The 24979-nt window shown below is 53.7% G+C and overlaps 1 protein-coding gene across 1 annotated transcript; it reads right to left on the minus strand.

Annotated features, from left to right (window-relative positions):
• Positions 1-625: 625 nt before the first annotated feature.
• Positions 626-23833, minus strand: BTBD2 (BTB domain containing 2). The gene is made up of 9 exons (XM_015096034.3): positions 23430-23833; positions 9702-9821; positions 6493-6649; positions 5378-5483; positions 5096-5293; positions 2475-2667; positions 2277-2364; positions 1891-2037; positions 626-1623 (listed from the first exon to the last, which is right to left on the minus strand). Exons 1-9 carry the CDS (start codon positions 23810-23812, stop codon positions 1462-1464), a joined length of 1554 nt encoding a protein of 517 aa, XP_014951520.2. The 5' UTR covers positions 23813-23833; the 3' UTR covers positions 626-1461.
• Positions 23834-24979: the final 1146 nt, after the last annotated feature.

Below are 24979 nucleotides of genomic sequence, written 5' to 3' on the forward strand. Positions count from 1 at the left end.
CCATTGGCAGGAGACAGTCATAGCAGCTCACTGGGACCCTGAATAGCCGCAGGCTCTGGGAGTGGGGCACAGCCGTCTCGGGAGCCCTTCTAATGAGCCCACCGGCTTGTTGCCTGGCCTTTACTCCTGGCATGCCCACACCCTGTGGGTGCCCCAGGCTGACACCATCTGTCCTTCTGTCCTGAACTGTAGTGACCCCAGGACAGGCTGCTCTGGGGGCTACAGTGGGAGGCCTGGTCCCCCACCCCATGGACCCCTCACTTGGGGTCTGCCTACAGTGTGGCAGGTCTCAGGAAGTGACGAGGAGCCCAAGGGCTGGAGCTCAGGGGCTCGGAGTCTCTGCAGCCAGCCCGGTCCTGGGTCCGGGTCCCTAAGAGTCCTCACTGGACAGGAGGGGCCAGGATGGGTTGTGGAAGCAGGAGGACACCCCCCTGGGCAGAGCCAGCAGGGCCATTCTGGGTTGCATCCCTGCCAACAAGATTCTTGGTGCGGGGCGGGGCTCCTGACACTCTTGGCTGCTCCAGGAGGAGCCCAGGGCAAGCCCCCATGTGATCTGGATGCGCTGAAGGTGAGAAGTCTCTGGCTCCACTGCCAGGACCCGATTACACTGGAAGCAACACATGTCTCAGGGCTTATACGTTTCTTTCCTTTATTTAAAAAAAAAAAAAACAAAAACATTTGGGGTGTGGTGTGCAGACACACCTTCCATGGCTTCGGGGAGGACACAGGCTCCAGACGGAAGCATGGGGTGGGATGGGGGCTGCACCCTCCAGCACCTTGGGCAGAGTACTTGCTGGGGGCTGGGAGTGGGGCTACAGGGTGGGCAGGTGGGCCAGCGGGGACGTGGCCACCATGGCTGGCCCACAACATCGCCCCTCCCAGGCAGACCCAGTCTGCCGCCTGCGTCCACAGCTGCAGGGGCGGGGAGGGGCATCCAGGGAGGCTGGACACAGATGGTCCTTTACTGGGCCCAGGGGCAGGGCCTGGGCCTGGCAGGAAGCCGGCCTGCAGGACCTTGGGAGGGCTTGAGCCCTCATCCTCAGGCAGGCTGGGGGGCCTGAGCCTCCCCAGTGAACAGAGCAGAGGCACACAAGCCCCGCATCCCAGCTAGGGCCCCGCACGTGCTCTCCTACCAGAGAAACCGGGAATTCAGGATGCATTGCCATGTGCAGCTGAAACAAACAGGAGCCAACACCCTGCACCAACCCTGAGTGGGGCTGCAGGGGTGGTGGGCGGGCAGACCCTCTGCTCAGGGCGGGGTTAGGCTGACCCTGCCCCCCAAGTCCTGAGGGGGATTGTCTCTGCCGCCCCGCCCACCCCTCCATCACCTTGGAATAGGCAGCCAGCTCACCGCACGCAGAGAGGAGCCCTCCTGGCCCTGTAGGGGGCAGCGGCGTGGGCGGCAGGCACAGCAGTGGGGCCAGGTGGCCTGCCTGGGCTGGGGGGCGCCAGGCCAGTGGCCTAGGTGTAGAAGATGACTTCTGGAATCTGGCCGTCCTCCACCGACGTGCCATTGTTGTTCCCGGCCGCATAGCAGAAGGTGAAGCAGGTCTTGGCCCCTGTTGTGGGCGACTCGTGGGTCACCTTGCGCAGGCCCTTGGTGCCATAGTGGGAGTCCGGGCCCTGCAGGGAGGACCCAGCAGGTCAGCAAGGATGTGCTGCATGAGGACAAAGCTCAGGGCCCACCCAGTGTGCGCAGCAGGCCTCCAAAGGAGGACACAAGGTTGTGCCCTCCCAGCCTTACATCCTTCGAGGTGGGCAGTAAACTGGGAGGCGAGGTCCTGGGTGGGGCTCAAAGACCCTGAGTCTGGGCTGGGGGTCAGGTTCAGGGTTGGAGTCCTGGGTAGGTTTCTGGGGTCAGGGGCCTGGGTGGGGTGGGGTCAGGCACACCTTGAGTGTGGCGCAGGCCGTGTAGTTGACGTTGGGCAGCACCTCCACCGGCTCCTTGAACATGACTCTGAAGGTGCTGGCAGAGCCATCACAGCTGAAGCCCGTGTCGTTCTGGCCCAGGACTGTGTTACTGTCCGTGTGGATGATCTAAGGGCCAGAGCCGGGCACAGCTCACCCCGGTGCCCACAACCTGGTGCCCACCCACAGGACCCCACAGAGCCTAGATCCAAGGACTGAGCTAACCTGAAAGGAGGAGGCCAATGGTGGGGGTAGAGAGGCATGGTCCTGGGTCCCCCTTGGCTAGGGGAGAGGGGTGGGATGTGAAGAAGGGGAGAGGAGAGGAAGGGGTGATCTGGAGGGACAGGGCCCGGAGGTAGGGGCAGGACCTGGATGTTCACTTGGTAATCTGTGGGCCCGTGGATAGAGCCGTAGAGCCCGAAGCCGACCACGAAGATGCGTTTGTTGACCGAGAACCTGAGGGCATCGGAGGAAGGAGATGCTGAGTGACCTCGATCAACCAGGCCCCGCCCCTCCCAATGGGGAGGCCCCAATCAGGCCCCGCCCCTGCAACTTGCCCCGCCCACCTGATGCGGTCGCTCGTGCCGCTGTAGCCCCAGCGGCTCTCCACCTGCTGGAAGCGGTTGATGCTGCATTCCTTCCCGCGGAGGCAGCAGCGCGGCCGATCAATGAAGTCCACACGCGGCTTGGGGTTGACGGTGAAGTGCAGGAAGAGGCTGACCACCTCACGGTCCACCAGGATCCCCGACTGCGCGGGCCCTGTGGGCACAGGAGCGAGTTGGGAAGGATGGGGCAAACCGTGAGCGCACAAAGACACCAGAAGGCAAGACATAAGACCCAGCCTCTCTTCTCTGCAAACTGTCATGGGTCCAAGCAGCCCCCGGGCGGGGGAGTGGGGGGTGGGTGTTAATGAGGGGGAAATGGCCCTTCCAAGAGCGTTTGGGGAGCGGTCCCAGGTTGACATGGGGCCAATGCTCCAATTTGCTGGCTAACGGGGCAAAATCCCTTTCAGCTACTCGGGTCTCCTGACTTCCTCAGGGACCACCTAGGGGAACACCATGGGTCCACAGAGCTCAGGGCCCCTGCCTGTCCACCCCAGGCACCTACAGATGCGGGGGTGCTGGCCCCAAGACAGGCCTGGAGCTGGGGAAGACTCTGGAGGTGGGAGCCTAGATGCAGCAACCCAAGAGATCAGAGAAGCTTCTGGTGGGGAAGATCACCCTGCTGGGGTCACCTGGGCCCCAGGGCAGGAGGATTACACCCGCCCCTGCCCACCACCTGTGGCAGGACAAGGTGCCTGCGACAGGCCTAGAAGTCACTGCCCTCCTTTACAGGAATCGCTCATTCACCAGCTTTGGGCTCGTTTCTGGGGCAGGTCAGCCATGGCCTGGCTCACAGACTCAGTAGCCCCATGTGCGCAGATTGCAGCAACAGGGGAGAGATGTCCGTGTATGATAAGATGTCTTGTATCAGTAAGACACAAGACTGAACACAGACAGGAATCACTCTTTAAATCTCTGCACAGAAAACAGAACGAAAACCAGCTCTGACCTCAGTCCTGACACACACAGCCAAGGTAGTCTTTGGGGGACTTTTTCCCAACCTTCTCTCTACTTTCATTTTCAAGGGGAATAGAAGGGGCAGGAAAATTCTCCAAAACACAGTTGAGTGACAAACAGCCAAAGCCCCAGAGGTCCCACCCATAGCAGAAGGACAAGGCCCAGATCTGGCACATACCCTCAAGAGCTTGCATGTGGGGGGAGAGTGCTCCAGCCCGGGGACCCTCATGGGAGGAGGGGCAAGGGGGCCAAGGAAGGCTGGAGGGTGGTACTTCCAGGAGACCTGAGACCCTGGGGGGCTCTGGCAACCAGGTGGGCTGAGGGACCAGGAGGAGAGCTATTTCAGGATGACAAGCGGGGTTGGAGAAAGAGGGATCCTGCAAGGCTCACATAGGCATCTTGGGTTGGGACAGCTCAACACTACAGCTGAGGGCTCTCACCTGGAGGTCCCAGCTCCCCAGGGAACACTGGGCAATGTTTGTGACATACGTGATCATCAAGATAAGGGTGGGACTTCCCTAGCAGCCCAATGGTTAAGAACCCACCGTGCAACGCAGGGGACTCTGGTTCAATCCCTGGTCAGGGAACTAAGTTCCACATGCCACAGGGCAACCAAGCCTATGCACCACAACCAGAGTCCATGCTCCGAAATGCAAGATCCTATGTCCCTCAACTAAGACACAACGCAGCCAAATAATTAAAATTTTAAAAAAAGACAAGCGGGGCTCTTGGGATCGAGGGAGTGGGGCTAGGGAGGCTGCTCCACACCCCACAGTGCCCAGGATGGCCCCATCACTGTGGTGCTGCCAGGGTCTGGTATGAGGAAGTGCTAAATATTTGATGGATAAGTGAGCCCCACAGCACCGGAGATAGCCTCTGAGGCTGTACCCAAGTTCTGCCGTGCCACCAGGGACTGCCAGATAAAACACGGGTCAAGTCAAACTCTGATCATAGAGAGCTGACCCATAAAAGAAGTGTCTCCTCGCCACTGCATGGCAGACACACTGAAAAACGATCTGTCTGCTGTCGCTGTTCGATCTGGCAACCCTGAACCAGAGCAGGAACAGGAGCAGCATGGACCTGGGAAAGACCGGACGTGGCGCACCTGCTGTCGGCTAGAGCCCCATCCAGAACCTCCCAGGCCAGTGTGGCTCCAGGACCAAGGCTGGCATCAGCCACGAAAATGACCCAAAGGGGAGGCCCAGCCTCCTGGGGGAGGGTGCCAAGTTGGCAGCTACTGCCACATGGTCCAAAGGATTGGAGGGTCCCCACGGGGCGGGAGGCAGGGTCAGGGCCAACCCCGCCTGGTCCTGAGTGCCAACCCAAGCCCTGCAGCATGGCTCCGGACACCTCTCAGCCCTTCACAGCTCATGGAAGACCTGGACGCCACAGCCCATCCCCCAGATGTGAGCCCCCGTTGGGGATCTGCAACACTCAAGACACATGCGTGTGGACACCTGAGATGTGGGGACTCAGGATGGTTGGCCTCTGGGGGTCATTCCAACAACAGGGTCTCGAGCCCAGTCCTGTTCTCACACAGACACGGCTGGCGCCTGACCCACTGTGGCCAGGCTGAGGGTCATGGGACTCACACTCAGGGTCACACTCCTTCTCGGTGCCCCTGTTACCTGCAGCAAACTCCTCAATGGTCATCAGTGGGAAGCGGATGAGGGCCAGCGCCTTGCCCAAAACCTTCCGTTTGTTCTCGGGCGTCACCTGCAGCTGCTGCCGCTGACATTCAGCCTCGGACCAACGGACGACGGCTGTGAACAGGCGCACCTCTCGGATGCCCAGCGTGTCCCGTTCCAGCACCGCCACCAGTGTGTCTGCAGGGAGGGGCTGTCAGCAGGTGCGGCCCCACCTCGGGGATGAGGTCTAATGGCCCCTGGGCGGCGACCAGTGTGCCTCACCTAGGTCGATGTCCGTGAAGCCCTCAGCTGTGATGGCGTCAGCCGTGTTCTTGTCAATGTTCTCCAGACATAGGCTGGCAAGCTGTGGTTCATCAAAAAGTCTTGCCTGGAGAGTGGGAGGGCAGTAAGAGAAGAGCATGTCAACACCCAGCTGCATGAACCCTGGCTCCACACTGGGCATGGATTTCAAGTCCTGGGAGCCGAGCAGCAGCCCAGAGATGATCATCCTCCAGGGTCCCAGACTCACAGTAACCACTGTCTGGGGGTGGGGCGGGGGGAGGGCAGGCTTGCACCTCAAAAGTCAGGACACTAACAGGTTCAGGCTGGAGGTGGGCCCAGTCCTCCCCAGGTCAGGCAGGAGCCTTGGGGAAAGGGCCGAGAAGGACCCATAGGACACTGCAGAGATGCGCCCCTAATACGAGAACTCATGCACAGGGTGGGGCCCAGGGACAGAGGAGATTCTGGTTCCTTTCTGCCTGGGAAGCTGTGGGGCAGCCTGAACCCACACCCCTATGCATTATGCTCTGCCTAGGGCTGGGCTAGGAGGCCAGGACGTCCCACGTGGCTGCAGCTCTCAGGAAATGGTTGGGAACAGTCCCCACATGACAGCCCAGGCTCTAGCACTCGAGAGCAACTCAGCAGATGCGCTGGGGCCCAGATACCACAGCAGCGAGGGGTTGCAGAGCCACAACTACACTTGGGTGCTGCCCTATTCCAGCCGGCTTCTCAGTGGTCTAGCCCCGCCACAGTCAATGGGACCAGACAGCTTCAAACGTGCCCCTCTAAAAAACTTAGTAACGGAATACCTTTCTCCCCACACCTGAGCCCTGCACAAGGGCACCAAAACGTCCAAAGGAGCACAAGAGTAACCAGGGAAACTCACCCGCAGGGTGCAGGGTACAGTGAGGGAGGAATGTATCCTTCCACAAGATTTAGCAGACACCTAAAACTCAGAAATGCACCAACCCGAACTCTCCAGCCCCGGCGGCAGCGTCCTCACCCACCTATATCGCTGCCCAGACTCCGCACCTGTGCCCCAGCGGGTCCCACGCCTTCCCCTCTCCCACATCCTCACCCTGCCCCACAGCCCCGCCCCCTGCACCCCAGCCCTGCACCTGTGTCAGCAGCATGAATGCGTTGTCAGCCCGCAGGTTCTTTTTCAGGAACTCTACACAGTGGGCCTCAAGAGCAGGCACCGCGTACTTCTTGGCAGTATACAGCGTGGTCATGACCGTCTCGGGCCCGATCTGAACTTCGTCTGAGTAAAGAAACCTAGGGGCGGAGGGGGGTGGTGAGGACAGCCTCCCTGCCCTCACCCTCCAGACTGGCCGAAGGAACCATCCAAACCAGCACCAGTTGCCCTCTGACCTGTGGACTTGACTCCTCAAAGGCAGTTACCAGGAAAAAGGAGCAGAGCTAAACTACCCACACGTTACCCACGGAATGTGTCTACACAGCAGGCAGCCTCTGTCCAACTCCTCTGTGGGCAGCATGGGACTTGCCCTGGGGCCAAAACCCTCTGAACAACCCTCTGGCCCAGCCACAGCCAGCTCAAGCTCAACCACTGATGGGACCGGAAGTGCCAGCTGGAATTGCAGATATGGTGGCCATGGTGACCACCTGTCCTCAGGCCAACTCTTTGTGTGGGTCAGAAGTGGGGTCGATTACAAAACCACGGGGAGAGAGTGAGAAAGCAGCCCTTGGCCCATCTGGGTGGCCCTGGGTGTGCAGGAGAAATGACGCGTGTTCACAGCAGGACAATGCACAGGAAACCACCTGAGTGTCATCCACAGGCACAGAGCGGGAGTACAAGAGGGCAAGGGTGGAAGCCCAACCCAACCGGGAACAGCCCAAAGAGCAAGTTCCTGGAAGGTGCCCCCTCTCCTGGCACTCAGCACCCCCAGAACGCACTGGAAGCCTGCACAGCAGCAGCGGGGATCTGGCGGGGTCAGGGCCAAAATGACCATCAGTGTCAGCAGTGCTGAGCGGGACCTTGTAAGGGAACAGACCGGGACATGTGGGAGAAGATGGGAGAGCCCCTCACATACCAACGGCGGTAGTGTCCACCCTCTCGGGAACAGCCACGGTCATCAAAACCCAGAGACAGAAAGAGAAACAGCAAAAATATACAGAGAGACAGACACAGAGATGGAGACGAGACAGAACAGCCTTTCACCCCATGTCTCGCCAGGCTTAGACTAAAGGGAGGGTTTGGCTAACTGCAATCTGTCACTTTTTTTGTCTTTTAAAAAAATAGACATTATTTTAATTTTTAAAAATTATGGTAATATGTACATAAAATTTACCATTTTGACCATCAGTAGCATTAGGTACATTCGTATCATTGTGCATTCATCCCCACTATCCATCTCCAGAACTTTCTCAACTTCCCAAACTGAAATTCTGTCCCCATGAAACACTGACTCCCCGTCCCCTCCGCCAGCCCCTGGCCCCACCATCCACTTTCTGTCTCTGGATCTGACTCCTGTAGTTCCTCCTGTTAGTGGAATCAGACGGTACCTGTCCTTTTGCATCTGGCTTATTTCACTGAGCATCATGTCCTCAAGGTCCATCTATGTTGGAGCAAGTGTCAGAATCCTTTTGAAGGCCGAGTAATACTCCAGCATGTGGATGGGTCACACCTTATCCATCCCTCATCTGTTCACGACAGCTGGGGTGTTTCCGCCTTCTGGCTGTTGCGAATTTGCTGCTGTGAACGTGGGTGTGCAAATCTCTCTTCAGGTCCCTGCATCCCCTGCTTTTGGATCTGTGCCCAGAGGACTGCCTGAGCACGTGGTGACTCTATGTTTAGACTCTGAGGATCCTCCAGACTGTTCCCACAGTGGCTGCCCCACTTCACATTCCCCCAGAAGTTCATCAGGGCCCCCATTTCTCCATGTCCTTGAGACAACTTGTTTAATATTGATAATAGCCATCCTGGTGGGTGTGAAGTGACAGTTCACTGTGATTTTACCACCTGGTTTGTAAATAAGTTTTTCTTGGCACTCAGCCCTGTCTATAGTTTACAGATTCTTCCAGGCCGCTTCTGCAGGATCAGCAGGCAGCATTGGAAGCGGCACCTTCTGCCCTTTCTCGCAGGCAGCCTGTGGACCCTGGTCTGAAAAGCTGCCTAAAGACAGGGAAGTAAGATTACTCCACCAAGTGTTTGTGTCAGCCCACAGAATTCAGCGTGGTTAGATGGAGCTAACAGGAACTGATTTACATCCGAGGGTAACTGTGGATACCAGAGGGGAGAAGATGACACAGTTGGGGCAGGGGGCTGGGAGCACACAACACAGATGGGACTGGATATGAATGGGACCAGCCAGTCAAGGCCTTGTCCGTGGTGCTCAGAGCAGGGACAGGTTCACTCCATTTTCTTCCACTTTTTCGTTTCTCTTTCTCTCCCTCCCTCTCTCTTTCTGTGAATCAATGCCACTTTTATAATCAGAAGGGAAAAGAACTTCCCTGGCCATCCAAAGGTTAGGATTCTGCATTTCCACTGCTGAGGGCCCAGGTTTGATCCCTAGTCAGGGAACTACTAAGGACCCCCATGTCCTGAGGCCAACAACAAAAAAGGCAAAAAAGTAAACTCCACGTTTGAAAAGCTGTTTGACCGTGTAGGATAACCTCCAAGCTACACATATGTCCACAGAGCTTGCCGGCCTCCTTGGTGCTGCCTCCACAGCTTCCTGCAGTCTGTGTGTAGCACCCCTACCCCAAATCACTAGATTTGTTTTAAAGTCCTTGAGGAAAAAAAATTGAAACTCAGAAAGAAAAAATAGAGGTTGAATTAAAAATTCTTACATTAGGTTATTTCTTTAAAAATTCTGAGTACAAGGAATGAAAACTGGGAGATTCACCAAGACGCGGGTGAATCTGAAACTACGATGCTCAGTGAGAGAAGCAGAGACGCAGGGTGTGATCCCATGGACGGGAAACGTCCAAAACAGGCTGATCCACAGACACAGAGGGTGGGCTCTTGGTTGTCAGGGGCTGGAGAGGGTGTGGTTCTGGGGATGGACTGTTCTGGAATTAAGAGGTGGCAGCTGGGTGCTCTGTGGAAAAACTAAATGCCACTAATAGTACACTGTACACTTTCAAGGGTGAGTTGAACAGTATGTGAAATATATTTTGACACAAAAAATGCAAAATATGAAGATGGGGGGATGTCCAGAGCCCACCCCTCATTGAGGAGTTGAGTTCTAGAAATCTCAAGGGAGTCGCTTCTGGGACTCTGGAGGCAATATCCCCAGGGTTCTATTTATTAACCATCAGGTATGTCTGTCCCACCCCTGGGTGGGAAGGACTTGGAAGGTCTTACTTGAGTAGCGCCAGGAAGGCAGCCGGCTCCACATCGGGCAGCTCGATCTCGGTGGACGTAGTAGCCATTCCCCCGTTGAACATGGCGTCAAAGACAGCGCTGCCCACAGCCAGCACGAACCTAGGGAGTCAGAGAAGGCCTGGTTACCCTCTGCGAGGCCCACCAGTCCCCAACTGCCCAAGCCTGGGGTCTCTTGGGGCCCTGGGATGTGGATGGCGAGCATCCTCGCAATAGTAACACCCTGCCCAGAGCATCCTGCCCTAGATGCTTCCGGAAGGAACGCCCTGAGAACTGAGAAGTTAGCTCCTGTGGATCAACAGTGAGAGGGCACAGATGCAAAATCATCTCCCCGGGGCTGCACGGATGACAGCTTTCTGCCAGTTCCACAGGCCACAGGCGGCAGCTCAGGCACCCTCCAACTCGTTCACTCCCATCATTCATTCACTCACTCATCATTCATTCACTCACTGATTCATTCAACCACTTGCTCCCTCATTCGCTCACTCATTCATTTATTCACTTGTTTAACCATCGCTCAACCACTCATTCACTCCCTCACTCATTTATTCACTCACTCACTCCACTGCTCTACACACATCTCCCGGGGTCAGGCTGCCAGGGAAGGCCTGGAGGGAATGTTAGAACCGTGCTGAGTCTGTGGGGAAGAGTGTCGAGGACAAGGGGGAGTTAGGATGTGAGTGGCCTTGGGGGCCTCAGGGTTCCACCAGTTGTGAATTCATGGTCCCCAGGCCTGCCCCATGACAGCCTTCCCCAAAAGGCCAGCCCCCTGCAAAACCCTCTTCTCTGGATTGCAAGCCACCATGCCTGCATCACACCTGCTCCCTGGGTCCTACCGTGACCCATGCAGGGCTCTGAGCACCCACCCCCATGCAAAATCTCTGGATTCAGCAGTGACAGCCCACTCCCCGGCTTCTCTCTGCCCAGTGACCCTCCCCACAACTCCCAGCAGACCCCACCCAGGCATCCCTCACTCCCTGAAAGAAGAAGCCTGTCCACCCCTGCTCCTACCCACTCCTCCATCGTGGATGTGTGCTCCCAGCTCTGCCAGGCCCTGGTCGGGCCCCTAGTCCTGCACAGGGCTTAACAGCACCCCAAAGGCCAGGCCAGAGATGGGGGCCAGGTGAGAAGCCGAATGTAGTGGATGAAAGGAGTGTCCCCAAAGTCACATCCCCCTGTAACGTCAGGATGGGACCTCATCTGAAAACAGGGTCTTTGCAGATGTCACTTGCTAAGCCCAGGCTACCCTCATCCAGGCTGGGCCCTGACGCAATGGCTTATGGTAAGACACCAAGGAGAGGCCGCACGCTGAGGAAGGCAGAGACTGAGGTGAAGCATCCATAAGCACAGGCTGCCTGGGGCCCCAGAAGCTGGTGGAGCCTCTGGAGGGAGCACAGCCTTGGATACCCCATAGTAGAATTCTGGGTTCCAAGAGAGGATGACTGATGCGGCTTGCTCCACCATCTGGCCACCCCAGGATGCCCATGCCCTGTTCAGCTGCCAGCCCTGTTGTGTCCTCGGAGCCCCACTCATTCGCCGCAGCATCTGCGTCTCCAGCCCCACACACAATCCATATTTGCAATGCCTTCCTGCTCCTCCTTTCTCCTAGATACAACAGAGCATCTTGATCTTCTATAGGGAAAACCTTCCCTGACGATTCATTGGGAGGACATAAGGGGCAGACCAACCGGGCCTGGTGTGTCTGTGCAGGGCCCAGGATGGTGGGCTATACATGTCCTCAGTGTTCCCAGTGGACAAGGTGACAAACTTCAGGCCTGGAAGAGCAACTGGGTCTAGGGGAGTCTGATCATCTCCACCTGCAGCCCTGCCCACCAGGCCTCTCACTGGCCTCCTGCCAGGAGTCTCCTATCCCCACTTCTCCGTCCACCCTCAAAACCATGATGATGAATATGGCAAATCAAAACTACCATGAGGGGACTTCCCTGGCAGGCCAGTGGCTAAGGATCCACCCACCAATGCAGGGGACGCAGGTGTGATTCACCCCACATGGAGCAGCTCTATACAGTCAGCAAAAACAAGGCCAGGAGCTGACTGTGGCTCAGATCCTGAACTCCTTACTGGAAAATTCAGACTTAAAGTGAAGAAAGTAGGGAAAACCATAGACCATTCAGGTATAACCTAAATCAAATCCCTTACAATTATACAGTGGAAGTGACACATAGATTCAAGGGATTAGATCTGACAGAGTGTCTAAAGAACTATGGATGGAGGTTCATGACATTGTACAGGAGGGTGGTGATCAAAACCATCCCCAAGAAGAAGAAATGCAAAAAGGCAAAATGGTTACCTGAGGAGGCCTTACAAATAGCTGAGAAAAGAAGAGAAATGAAAGACAAAGGAGAAAAGAAAAGATATATCCATCTGAATGCAGAGTTCCAAAGAATAGCAAGGAGGTAAGAAAGCCTTCCTCAGTGATCAATGCAAAGAAATAGAGGAAAACATCAGAATGGGAAAGGCCAGAGATCTCCTCAAGAAAATTAGAGATACCAAGGGAATGATGCTTTTGAACTGTGGTGTTGGAGAAGACTCTTGAGAGTCCCTTGGACTGCAAGGAGATCCAACCAGTCCATTCTGAAGGAGATCAGCCCTGGGTGTTCTTTGGAGGGAATGATGCTGAAGCTGAAACTCCAGTACTTTGGCCACCTCATGTGAAGAGTTGACTCACTGGAAAAGACTTTGATGCTGGCAGGGATTGGGGGCAGGAGAAGAAGGGGATGACCAAGGATGAGATGGCTGGATGGCATCACCAACTCGATGGACATGAGTTTGAATAAACTTTGGGAGTTGGTGATGGACAGGGAAGCCTGGCATGCTGTGATTCATGGGGTCCCAAAGAGCTGGACACGACTGAGTGACTGAAGTGAACTCAAGGGAACATTTCATGCAAAGACGGGCACAAAAATGGACAGAAACAGTATGGACCTAACAGAAGCAGAAGATATTAAGAAGAGGTGGCAAGAATACACAGAAGAACTATACAAGAAAGATCTTAATTATCCAGAAAACCATGATGGAGTGATCACTCACCTAGAGCCAGACATCCTGGAGTGTGAAGTCAAGTGGGCCTTAGGAAGCTCCACTATGAAGAAAGCTAGTGGAGGTGATGGAATTCCAGCTGAGCTATTTCAAATCCTAAATGATGCTGTGAAAGTGCTGCACTCAATGGGCGAGCAACTTTGGAAACCTCAGCAGTGGCCACAGGACTGGAAAATGTGTTTTCATTCCAATCCCAAAGAAAGGCAATGCCAAAGAATGTTTACCACACAACTGCACTCATCTTACACGCTAGCAAAGTAATGCTCAAATTCTCCAAGCAAGGCTTCAACACTATGTGAGCCAAGAACTTCCAGATGTTGAAGCTGGATTTAGAAAAGGCAGAGGAACCAGGGCTCAAATTGCCAACATCCTTTGGATCATAGAAAAAGCAAGAGAATTACAGAAAAACATCTGCTTCATTGACTATACTAAAGCCTTTGACTGTGTGAATCACAACAAACTGGAAAATTCTTAAAGAGATGGGAATAGTAGACCACCATACCTGCCTCCTGAGAAATCTGTATGCAGGCCAAGAAGCAACACTTCAAACCGGACATGGAACAACAGACTGGTTCCAAATTGAAAGGAGTATGTCAAGGTTGTAAATTGTCACCTTGCTTATTTAACTTATACACAGAGTACATCATGTGAAATGCCAGGCTAGATGAAGCACAAGCTGGAATCAAGGTTGCCAGAAGAAACAGCAATAACCTTGGATATGCAGATTACACCACCCTTATGGCAGAAAGTGAAGAAAAGCCTCTTGATAAAGGTGAAAGAACACAGTGAAAAAGCTGGCTTTAAAACTCAACAGTCAAAAAACAAAGATCATGGCATCTAGTCCCATCACTTTATGGCAAATAGATGGGGAAACAATAGAAAAGAGTGACATGTTTTATTTTGGGGGGGCTCCACAATCACTGCAGATGACGGTGACTGCAGCCATGAAAATTAAAAGATGCTTGCTCCTTGGAAGAAAACCTATGACAAACCTAGATAGGATATTGAAAAGCAGAGACATTAGTTTGCCGACAAAGGTCCATCTAGTCAAAACTATGGTTTTTTTCCAACAGTCATGTATGGATGTGAGAGTTCCACCATTAAGAAAGCTTAGTGCTTACGAATTGATGCTTCTGAACTGTGGTAGTAGAGAAGACTCTTGAGAGTCCCTTGGACAACAAGGTGATCAAACCAGTCAATTCTAAAGGAAATCAGTTTGAATATTCATTGGAAGGACTGATGCTGAAGCTGAAGCTCCAATACTTTGGCCACCTGATGCGAAGAAAGGACTCATCTGAAAAGATCCTGATGCTGGGAAAGGTTGAAGGCAGGAGAAGGGGACAACAAAGGATGAGATGGTTGGATGGCATCAGTGACTCGATAGACATGAATTTGAGCAAGCTCCAGGAGTTGGTGATGGACAGGGAAGCCTGGTGTGTACAGTTCATGGGGTGGCAAAGAGTCGGACCCGACTGAGCAACTGAACTGAACTGACACGCCCCAGGGCAACTAAGCCCACGTGCCACAACTAGTGAGCCCATGCACCATAACGAGAATTCCATGCGACACAAGCAAAGACCCCACAGGAGGCAATGAAGATCCTGAGTGCTGCAACTAAGATATGATGCAGCCAAAAAAAAAAAAAAAAAACCACCACGAGCCACTCCAGTATCCTTGCCTGGAAAATTCCATGGACAGAGGAGCCTGGTGCATTACAGTCCAGAGTCGCAAAGAGTCGGACACAACTAAGCATGCACGCACTTACAGTGATAAGAGTCAAAAGCCTCTGCAAGATAAAAATTAATGAGAAAGTATGATGGAAACGCAGTATCAAAGCAAAAGCATCAGTTAAAAAAAAACCCACCATGAGACATGACCTTATCCCTTGGACCACCAGCTAGAATAAAAAACCTAGACAATGACAAGAGCTGCTGAGGATGTGGAGAAATCAGAGTCCTCAAGCAGGGTGACAGGGGCGGGGGTCATGAGGTGTGAAGCTGTGGTGGATAGGCAAGTGGGTTACCAGGGGGCAAAACATGAAGTTCCCGTCGACCCGGCAGCGCCACTCCCAGGTTTTGTGCCTGAGAGAAGTGAACACACACGTCCGCATAAAACCTGTGCAAGAGTATTCAGCGTGCCATGATCCACAGACTCCTGAAGATGCAAGCGACCCAACGTCCATCAACAGATGACAGACGAGCAATGAGCACATCATCCATACAAAGTGGTCCATCCATACAAGGGGTGTTAGTCACCTTAAGAAGGAGATTTCGACTCATGTTACAACACGAATAGATGTTGAGAACATGATGCTCAGTGAGAGAAGCCAGACACAGAATAACACAGAGTTTGGTTCAACTCACAGGTCCCTAAAGGAGTCAGATCCACAGAGACAGGGAGAAGATGGTGGGGCCAGGGGCTGGGGAAGGGGATGGGGAGTCAGTGTTCCATGGGGACAGAGTTTTGGTGGGGATGGTTGCAAACAACATGGATATGCTTAGTGCCACCAAGCTGTGTACTTAAAAATGGTTAAAAGGGTGAATTTTATGGTATGTGTATTTTACAACTTAAAAATTAAAAAGAAAGAAAGAATGACATAGTACCCTGAAGGGACAGGGAAGAAAGACCAGCTAAGCAGCTTTGGGAAACAGGTTAAAGGCCAAAAGAACTGCATACAAATACTGTGCTTCATGCAGAAAAAGCATTTTTCACAGGAGAGGGAAAGCAGCTCTGAAACTACACATATGGTGCCACTAAGCAGACATGTGCAGAATGAGAGCCAGGTTCTCAGACCTGGAGAAGAGAGTTACAGGTGAGGGGAAGGGAGGCTGGGACGAACTCTCCAAGGCTGAGCCAGAGCCAGAGGGACTCAAGTTGATCTCGTGGCTTTTAGGTGGGTGAATGGATGGATGGAGACAGAGACACAGAAATAGAGGTTGTGTGTGTGTTGGTATATTTCCTCGCTCTATCTGCTAAGAAGGTCTCTAAACAACAATACCCCAGCAGCAGTGAGCACACCTAGCACCTGTATCTTGGTTTCTAAATACCATTTTCCACTAAAAGGAGAAATGGTTGATTCCTGGGCTGAGGGAGGAGAATGATGAGATGAACTTGGGGTATCCTGTGGGGCCAAAAAGTAAAGTCATTCTCCCAACATGACAGGTCAATGTTAAAAGGAATTGAGCCAACTGTAAGGACTTCCAAAGGCCAAATCTGGGACAGTAATGCTCATACCAGACAATGACCCACAGGATAAACAACTGTGAGTCCATGATGAAATAAATATATAACGGAGGAGGTGTGTGAGCAACAGGGAAGGGACAGCTTTTCCTTTCAGAATCCCAGTTAACAAATGGAGAAGGAGTTATGGAAATAGGAAATCACCATACGGCAGATGCCGGAGTAAACAACTCTTTCCAGCTAGAACCACCATCCACAGATACTCCAACAGCGGGCAAAGGAGGAGGGGAAAGGGGATGTCTACACAGAGCACCCCTCAGGAGGGAAGGGTGATGACGAGCGGACGGCAGGGACACCCCAGTGGAGAAACCTGCCCTATGGCCAAGGCTCCCCAGACAGATGGACAGCACAGGCTCGGAAGTTTTACATTAAACACACGAAGGGGGTGAGAGGAGAAAGATGAGGAAAGATACACCCTGCAGACAGAAAGCACCAGTGAGCTGGAGTGGTTGCCCTGATACCAGACAAGACAGATGTGAAGACAGGGAATGTTACTGGAAAGTGGACGTTTCCTACGAACAGAGGGTCAGTACACAGGAATGGGTAACAGCGCAAACAAACACACAGCCGAGTCCCAAACCACACAAAGAGAAACCAAGCATAAAGAGGCGGAAGAGACAATCCAACAGTTTCCACTGGAGGTTTCAACACCTCACTCTTCACAACTGACCAACAGCCAGAATGAACAACGCCACCAACATACCTTTACAGAACCGTCAGCCCAGGGGCTTCCCCAGTGGTCCAGGGGTTAAGAACCCACCTTCCAGTGTAGGGGACTCAGCTTGGATCCCTGGTCAGGGCACTAGGATCCCACGGGCCATGGGGAAACTGAGCCCCCATGTTGCAACTGCAGAGCTTGCACGCCACAACTAGGGGCCCCGCGTGCTGGAAACAAGACCTGCCACAGAAAATAAAGACTCCTTAAACCCCCCAGACAGAACCCTCAGCCCGGTGATGGCAGAAGGCACACTCCAGGAACATTCTCCAGGACAGACCAGGCACAAGGTGAAACAAATATACTCACAGGCACTAAAAGAAGTCAAAGCTTATTCTCCAAACAGAGGAATTAAATTATACACCAATAACAGAAAGATCTCTGAGAAATTCCCAAATATTTGGAAATGAAACAACACTTCTAAGTAACCCATGGGTCAGGGAAGGAACACAAGGGGAATTAGAAAAGATCTTGACTGGGTCAAAAATGCACACGGCACATCCGAGTGTAAGGAATACAGCTGAAACACTGCTTGGGGTAAACATTATGTATCCATTAAATAAAGATCTAAAATCAGCAACCTAAGCTTCTGGGAATTAACTGGCGATCCAGTGGTTAGGACTCGGCACTTGCACTGCCGGGGTCCAGGTTCTATCCCTGGTCAGGGAATGACGATCTCACAAGACATGCACAGAGTGACCAAAAATTAATAAAAAATAAAATCAGCAAGGTAATCTTCCATCTCAGGAATCTAGAAAAGAAAGAGCAAATCAAGCCCAAAGAACAAAGAAGATAGTAAAAGTGGGAGCAGGAATTAATGAAACTGGGAATCGGAAAATAGAGATAAATCAATGAAACCAAAAGGTCACTCTTTGAGGGGAAAAATCTCTGCTAGAACTTTAGCTAAACTGATCAAGAAAGAAGACACAAATTACCAAAATCAGAAATGAAAACGGAATATCACTATGATCGATGGTAAAAGAATTTTGAAACAACTTTATGTCAACAAACAAAGACAACTTAGAGGAAATGGATGACTTCCTGTAAAGACAAACTGCCAACACTCACTGAAGACAGAGAAATCTAAACAAACAAATAACAAGTGAACTAGTCACTAAAAATCTTCTGGGACTTCCTTGGTAGTACAGCGGGTAAGAATCTGCCTGTCAGTGCAGGGGACACGGGTTCAATCTCTGATCTAGAAAGATCCCACATGCCGTGGGGCAACGAAAGACCACACACTGCAACTCCTAAGCCCACGTGCCTGGAGCCTGTGCTCTGCAATGAGAAGCCACGTAATGAGAGGCCCACACACTGCAATGAAGAACGGCCCCTGCTCACCACAACTAGAGAAAGCCCTCATGCAGCAACGAAGACCCAGCACAACCAATTAAAAAACAATATCTCCCTACAGGGAAGTCCCTGGTGGTCCAGTGGTTAAGACTCTGAGCTTCCACTGTAGGGGGCACAGGTTCGATCCCTGGCTAGGGAACTAAGATCCCATAAGCCCCACAGTGCAGCAAAAAAAAAAAAAGAAAAAATCTCCCCACAAGGAAAAGCCCATTCCCAGAAGAAATTAACACCAACCCTCTGCATATTCTTCTAGAAAGCAGAGGAGGAGGGAACATTTCCCAATTCACCTATGAGGCCAAAGACATTACTGAGTCCTCGGGCATCATGGGGGGGTGGGGAATGGGGAAGCCACTTTGGAAACCAGTTTGGCGGTTTCTTAAGATGTCACATGTAAGTGTTACCTTGTGTTTCCAACATTTGACCCTCAAGGTATTTACCCAAAAGGAACAGTACTTCCATACGCAGATTTCTGCACAAATGTTGAATGTTCATGGCAGTATTATTCCTTATAATAAAAAGCTAGAAATAACCTGTTTAACCTGTATGCCCGTATAACCCATATGACTGGTGAATGGACAAAGTGTGGTCCATCCATGCAATGGGATTCAGCAGTCAGATGAATTACTTTGGCAATAAAAAGAAATGAGCTGTCGATTCAAGGATGTGGATGGATCTCACAAATAAGACACTGAATGAAAGAAGCCAGATCAAAACCTACACATTCTGTCATTCTAATTATATGAGATTTCCACAAATGGCAAAACTAGAGCCTGTGCTCCACAACAAGAGAAGCCACTGCAATGAGAAGCCCACACACTGCAACTAGAGTGCGGCCCCTGCTCGATGCAACTAGAGGAAAGCCCACACAGCAACACAGACCCAGGGCAGCCGAAAATAAATAGATTTGAAAAAAAGAGAAAGACTCAGTTTGGGAATTCCCTGGCAGTCCAGTGGTTAGGATTCTACGCTTTCACTGCTGAGGTCGAAGGTTCAATCACTGGTCAGGGAACTAAGATGCTTTGAGCCATGTGGTGTAGCTGAGAAAACAAGATTTGGTTCTTCAGTTGTGAGGGCCACATTTCAAGTGCTCAGTAGCCATGTGTGACCAGAGGCTAAGACTGGAGAGGACAGATCTAGAACATTCCCATTGTCACAGAAAAGTCTACTGGACCAGCACTGGACCATGGAATCAGTGGAACAGCTATTAACACCAAAAAGGATTCAGAAAGAAATCATTCCAGTGGATAAAAGTAAATGTGCAAGGCCCCACAGCTTCGCAGCAAGAACCAGCTAAGAAATATGTAATGGAGAAACTATCTGCAACAGAAAAAACAAAAACTAAAAAAAACAAAAAACCCAACACCTAGCAATAAATGTGCATGAGCTACATGCTGCTAAGTCGCTTCAGTTGTGTCCGACTCTGTGCGACCCCAGAAACGGCAGCCCACCAGGCTCCCCTGTCCCTGGGATTCTCCAGGCAAGAACACTGGAGTGGGTTGCCATTTCCTTCTCCAATGCATGAAAGTGAATAGTGAAAGTGAAGTTGCTCAGTCGTGTCCGACTCTTAGCGACCCCATGGACTACAGCCTACCAGGCTCCTCCATCCATGGGATTTTCCAGGCAAGAGTACTGGAGTGGGGTGCCATAGCTCTTGCACACAAGAGCTATGCAAAGAAACTATAAAACTGCGAGTTCCCTGGTGGTCCAGTAGTTAGGACTCCATATGCTCACTGTCGAGGGGGCCTGGGTTCAATCCCCAGAAAGGAAACTAAATCCCAAAATCCGGCAGCGTGGCCAAAAAAACCAAAACAAAACATAAAACTACAAAACTTCCCTATGGAAACACAAAAGCACCGTGCATAAATGGAGACAACATGTGCCCATACTTTGTATACTAAACTGTCAGCTCTCCCAACCTGGTATCTTTGCCAAGACAAACCCCTCCAGTTATTTCTTTAGCATTTGACAAACTGATTCTAAAGATTATAGGGAACCACTGACCCAGGGACTGGTCAAATACAGCCCTTGGGCCCAATCCAGCCCACCAGTTGTTTTTGTAAATAAAGTTTTATTGGCACACAGCCATGCACATTCATTTCTGTCTTGTTGTGTTCACACTGCTACAGCAGAATTAAGCAGCCGGGACACAGACCATGTGGCCTACTGACTACTTATTGTCTGGCTCTTTACAAAAACTTGCTGGTACTGTCCTGGAAGGTAAATTCCACGGGGAAAGAGATGTCTTTTATTAGCACCATTTCAGAGACTGCTGGATTGAGCAAGGGATGCACAGGAGGAAGGGATGGACAGATGGGTAACTGATCCTGAAACAGCTAAATGTGTGAGACGAGCTGAAAAAGCCTTCACAAAAAGTCTTGAACAAAACTGGGAAGAACAGCCACGGCAGTTGTCAAAATCCACCATAAAGCCACAGTCACCAAAAAAACATGCTATTTAGCTAAGCACACACAGAGATTGCTGTACTTTGGGGACATCTCTGTGTTGCTAAGTCTCCAGTGATATGTGAATAAAGGTATTTTAGATACTAACGTGGGGCCATCAAACTGTACAGCGCTACCCTGAAGATGCTCAGCACTTCCTCAGAGGGAACCCTGTGAGTATAGACACTGGACTGATGCATTTCCTGAGCACCCAGCGTGCCAGGCATTTTCCTGGGCTTGGCAGGAGGGAGAGCAGCAAGACGTTGCTCATAGCAAGCCAAGGACAGCCATCACAGAGGAAGTTAGAAGGAAAAAGAGCTATGAAAAAGCAGTACAGTGGAGAGGGGATGGGGGTGGGAGGCAGACTCTGAACGAGGCCTGAGCGTGCCCTAGCCAGAGCTGGCCCCTCTGCTGTTACGTATGCCAGGCCCTCCTGCGCCCCATGCACCAGGTCGCCCTTCACCCAGAGTCCACGCCATTCTGCGCCCCAGCCCCAGATCACCACAAGTCTGGATTCTGGGAAATGGTGGCTGCAGACCCAACAGCCTTTCTGGAAGTTGGCACGAGCCCTGCCCTCAGTCTGCTTTGTGAAGTAAGCTCAGGTCCAGTTCAGCAGTCACCAGCTCTGCACTAATGCCCTTCCCGCCCCAGGCTCTGTTTCTGAATCCCACGTGGCGTTTACTTGTGTCCTCGGGCTCCTCCCAGGACCGTCCTGGGGACCTGCCGGTGTCCTGGACCTGAGGCATGCCCCACTGGGTTTATCTGGTTATTTTCTCCAGGTGGACTGGTTTCCTGGGACTCCTCTAACAAGTTACCGCAAATTGGGTGACTTGAGAGAATCTCACGTTCTGGAGGCTGCAGGTCCAAGATCAGGGACACGCTCCCTGCAAGGCTCTGCCCTTCTCAGCTTCTGGGGGCCCCAGGCAGACTGTGGCTTGTGGACACATCCCTCCAGTCTCTGCCCGGTCCCTCTTCTCCATGTCTCTCACATGGGCACTTGACACTTGTTGGATTTAGTGCCGTTCAGATTATCCAGGATGATCTCTTCTTGAAACTCTTAACCACATCTGCAAAGACCCTTTTCCCAATAAGGTCCCGTTCATGGGTTCTGGGCATTGGGACTTGGACACAACTTGGGGGCCACCATCAACCCACGACACTGGGACTCAGGGCTGGGGGTGGAGCACACCGGGGGGAGGAGTCTTTCCTGCTGGGGGTGCTGACGCCCCCAGGACCATCAACTTAGCCACTTGGTTAAGGGGCATCTGCCGGGTTTCCCCAAGATGGGGTTCCAATCTGCTCCTTACAAGCCACTCCCTTAATGCAGCCCATCCGGGAGGGAGGCGGGGGTGAGGTCCAGCCTGGAGCTGGGCGCATGCTGTGAGGAATTCTCCCCACTTCTGTCTGCTCCAGCAGCAATGCTCCAGAGTGTTTCCTGGAGCACCGGGTTACATCCCCACCAGCCTGTGGGGCCAGCCTGTGGAGGATGAGCCCAGGCACTGTGATTAGGACCTGGTTAGTCCCAGGGTTGGTTGGTCACAGGGTCCACCCTCCCAGTGGCTCCAGGAAGGAAGTGTCTAATGGTCGGTCCCAGGTCACAGAGGTGGAGGGAAACTGAGGCTCAGGAGAGCCCAGGGTCACTCACGCACCTGATCGCGGCAGGTAACATTTCACAATGCAAATGAAACAACAACCCAAAGGCTGAATAGAAAAGGAACTAGAACCTTCCATCAAAAGGATCCACAGAGCAGGAATATCAAACAAGAAAGGCATGACAGAGGCTGGGGCTCCTGGGTCACAAGGCAACCAGTCCTCTGGGGAATTCGCAGGGGAAGGGAGAGGGTTAGGGCAGGGACAAGCCCCAGGAGGTCCTGGGGACGCCCTCACAGGCCTGGAACCTTCCTCGGACAGGAATCTAGTCCCAATTGCACATAAATAACCAGGAAAGGGCCAGAGAGAAGAATCTCGAAGACACAGGCCAAGTAAAAGCCACATGCCAGAATGGTGAAGACAAGCCTCACAGCGGGTTGGGGACTCTCCAGGCAGAGTTGCAAGAACCCCCAGCCCCCTCCCCCAACAGAACCCTCCCAGCATCCCCCAGCAAGCAGTTGGCAGGGTGGTCTGATACCAGCCCCGCCCCACCCAGGAGTCTGGAGGCTGCACCCCTGAGACTGGCAGAGATGTGGGCCTGCACCAAGGAAAACCCCATTCAAGAGAAGACCTGGGATGTACGGTGTCAGGGTCTGGGGTTCACGAGGTGGGAGTTGAGCGGGGCTCTGGGGGGTCCCAGCCCCAGGAGGGGGAACTCGGGGGAGGAGGTCACTGGGGCCCAGTGGAGGAGGCGGAAGGAGATGGGGTCTCTGCAGGTCCTTCGGCTGTCCAGGCTGGGGTCTGCAAGGCCTGGAAAGCCTGGCAGGGGTTGAAGGGTCACAGAGATGCAGCAAGTGAAAGAGGTCAGCGCACCTGGGAGATTTCGGGCATGAGCGCAGGGTCAGGGATCATAGAGCCAGGAGACTCCAATGAGGGTGGAGGGGCAGGGGTCGCAGGAGCGGACCATGGCTGGTATCTGGAAGTCCCGGCTGGACGGAGGCCTGGCAGGGTCACAGGGCCTTAAGGGTGCTGAGACCCGGGGGCGGTGGGGGAGGGCAGGGCCCCAGGACAGCAGGGGTTCCAGGAATGGCTGGTGCTGGGTCCCCGGGGCTGGCGGTTTTCCTGAGGGGAGACGGGGAGCGGGATCCCAGGAATGACTGAATCCTGGGGAGGGGGGTGGGGGTAGGGGTCCGGTCCCGGGGATGACCGGGTCCCGGGAAGCGGCAGCGTCTTGGGGGATGACGGAGTCCCGGGGGGCGGGCCTCGGTGCTAACCCGGTCCCAGGTCGGGCGGCGGTCCCGGACGGCGGCCCACCTGTGCGCCGGGATGCGCTGCGCGCCGAGCCCCTTGCCCACCAGGAAGTGCACGTCGCAGAGCACCTCGTTGTTGAAGAGGAAGGCGAAGCGCTCCTTCACCGTGGGCTTGGTGGCCTGCCAGTTGTAGACCGGCTCGCGGAGCAGCGCGGCCGCCCCCGGCTCCTCGGCCGCCCGCTCCCCGCCCGCCGCGGCCTGCGCGCCCGGCCCCGACACCGACACCGGCGGGGGCGGCCCGGGGACAGCGGGGGCCGGGGCGGCGGCGGCGGCGGCCGCGTTGCCGGGGGCCGGGGCGGCGTTGGCGCTGGGCCCGGGGCCGGCCCCCGCGCCCGGGCCGACCCCCGGCGGGCACGACGCGCGCCCGCCGCTCCCACCCGCCGCCATCTTGTCGGTGCGGCGCCCGGCGGGGCGGGCCGGGCGGGGGAGGGGCGGGAGGAGAGGGGAGGAGCGAGGAGACGGGGCACGGAGGGGAGAGGGGCGGAGCGGGAGGGGAGAGGGAGGGGCGGGGCGGGGGCAAGCAGAGGCCGATGGAGACCGTACCTCAGACCCCGGGCCTAGACCCCAGAGCCCCGACCTCAGACATGGGACCCCTCACGTGCTAGATCTCGTACTTCAGACCTGGGACCCCGACCCCAGATTCTAAATCCTGTACCTCAGACCCACAACCCCGGGTTCTAGATCTGTTGCCTCAGAAGCTGGACCCCGGGTTCTAGATCTGTTACCTCAGATCCCCAACCCCGGGTTCTAAATCCTGCACCTCAGACCCCTAACTCCGGGTTATAGATCTGTTAGACACTGGACCTCCAGATTCCAGGTCCTTAACCTCAGATCCCGGACCCCGGATTCTAGATCCTCTACCTCAGACCCCAGATCCCAGATCCTGGACCTCAGAACCCGGGTACTAAACCCAGACCCCTTACTTCAGACTCTATGTCCCAGATCCAGAAATTGTGACCCCAGACCTCAAACCTCAAAACCCTGACCTCAGATTTGGAATCACCAGTCTAGATCCTAGATCCTCAACTGCAGGGGCTGCAGGCCTCAGACCTCAGTCCCCATAATCCCACTCCTACATCCTGGGCCTCAGAACCCATGCTCTGGATCCCAACTCCAGACCTCAGATTCCAGACCCGGGACGCCAGAACTAAGACCCCAACTCCATTCCCTAAACCCCAGATCCCAATCTCTGACCCATGACCCCCAAACACAAATGCAGACCCAACTCCAGAGTCCAAACCCCATAGCTGGGACCCTGGACCTTAGCCCCAACCCCAGGTGGTCAGCTGAGGGGACTCCACAGTGGGGGTAGCGCTGAATGCAGGGGAGGGCTGTGCATCCCAGAATCAACAGAGATACAGGTCCCTCCTCTGAGCCAGGTGTCAGTTGCCCGGTGTCCACAGAGCTGCAACCCACAAACAGCTAACTGCACCCACAATGTCAGAGTGCCCTAATGCCTTGAAGAAGAAGCACAGGCAGCTAGGAGACCATAAAACAGGGTCTCTTGAGCAACCTGGGGGTCACAACCTGGAGATGCAGCCTGAGGAATGTAAC

The sequence above is a fragment of the Ovis aries genome, chromosome 5 (genome assembly GCF_016772045.2).
Source record: "Ovis aries strain OAR_USU_Benz2616 breed Rambouillet chromosome 5, ARS-UI_Ramb_v3.0, whole genome shotgun sequence".
Taxonomy (NCBI): Eukaryota; Metazoa; Chordata; class Mammalia; order Artiodactyla; family Bovidae; genus Ovis; species Ovis aries.

What these genes read in the sequence shown, in the direction of transcription:
- BTBD2 (XM_015096034.3), bottom strand. Translation starts at nt 23,812, where the DNA reads ATGGCGGCGGGTGGGAGCGGCGGGCGCGCGTCGTGCCCGCCGGGGGTC. An exon ending in CTTCACGGACATCGACCTAG is followed by an intron (nt 5,294 to 5,377) that starts GTGAGGCACACT and finishes CCCTCCCTGCAG; the next exon opens with ACACACTGGTGGCGGTGCTG. An exon ending in ATTACCAAGTGAACATCCAG is followed by an intron (nt 2,038 to 2,276) that starts GTCCTGCCCCTA and finishes TCTGGCCCTTAG; the next exon opens with ATCATCCACACGGACAGTAA.